The sequence below is a fragment of the Neomonachus schauinslandi genome, unplaced genomic scaffold, assembly GCF_002201575.2.
Source record: "Neomonachus schauinslandi unplaced genomic scaffold, ASM220157v2 HiC_scaffold_7604, whole genome shotgun sequence".
Taxonomy (NCBI): domain Eukaryota; kingdom Metazoa; phylum Chordata; class Mammalia; order Carnivora; family Phocidae; genus Neomonachus; species Neomonachus schauinslandi.
This window is the reverse complement of record NW_025416291.1, coordinates 1-1104: the sequence shown is the minus strand read 5'-3', so window position 1 is coordinate 1104 and position 1104 is coordinate 1. Positions and strand designations below refer to the sequence as shown.

The window sequence follows — 1104 nt, the reverse complement described above, 5'->3', positions numbered from 1 at the left end:
GCGTGGCTCCAGGTCGCTGGCCACGATGGAGTAGGAGACGCGACCGTGGGGCCCCAGGTCGGGGTCCGAGGCGCTGACTTGGGCGATAGATGCTCCAGGAGGGTTGTTCTCCATCACGTGAACCACGTAGGAAGCCTGGTGAAAAACTGGAGCATTGTCATTGACGTCAGTAATGATCAAAGTGACACTAGTGCTGGAGGAGAGGGGCGGCTTGCCCCTGTCAGTGGCTGTTATGGTGACATTGTATTCTGGGGTCTGTTCTCGGTCCAGAGTCCTATCTATTACTAACTTATATGAATTTTTAGATGAAGAGATTATCTGAAAAGGAACTTCACCCTCTAATCGACAATTAACCTCCCCGTTCTCCCCGGAATCTCGATCATGTATTTTGATCAAAGCAATTAGCGTTCCTGGCCGTGCGTTTTCCAGAATCATTTCCGCTAGAGAATGGAATGTAACTTCTGGACGGTTGTCATTTTCATCTTGAATGTTAATTTCAATTGTACATTGTGCAGCCAATCCTCCACCATCCCTCCCTTCCACCACTATAGAATATTCCTTGATTTCTTCGAAATCCAGAGACTTTCGAGTTGTAATTTCCCCGCTCTTTGAATTCAGACTGAAGACTTGCCCGGTCCTGTAGAAGGAGTAAGTGATTTCAGAGTTGACGCCCTCGTCTTGGTCAGTGGCTGATACCTGCACCACTACGGTGCCTGGGGGCACGTTTTCTCGAAGGCTTACTCTGTAAACGTCCTGGTTGAATACAGGGGGGTTATCATTGGCATCAGTGACCTGGATCCGGAGCTCAGTGGTGCCGCTGAACGGAGGATCTCCACCATCCAAGGCAGTCAGAACTAAACGATGGTAACTCTGTTGTTCCCGGTCTAAACGTTTCTCCAATGCCAGTTCTGGGTATTTACTGCCATCTTGTTTCTCTTTATTTATCAATGAGAAAATAGGGCTAAGAGAGAGTTTATAAAGCTGCAGGGCATTTAAACCAATATCTGCATCTTCAGCTGTTTCTAAGATAAACCGAGTGCCTGGCACAGTAGACTCACTTATCTGCAGGTCAAAAGAAGTTTGGGTGAATTTTGGGCTATGGTC

At 47.6% G+C, this 1104-nt stretch overlaps 1 protein-coding gene across 1 annotated transcript; it reads right to left on the bottom strand.

Moving 5' to 3' along the window:
- Positions 1 to 6: 6 nt before the first annotated feature.
- Positions 7 to 1101, bottom strand: LOC123324027 (protocadherin gamma-B5-like; the record flags this gene model as incomplete). The annotated part of the gene is made up of 1 exon (XM_044912545.1): positions 7 to 1101. A coding segment is annotated over one exon (1095 nt), but the record flags the coding sequence as incomplete, so codon positions are not given.
- Between the last annotated feature and the right edge of the window lie 3 nt (positions 1102 to 1104).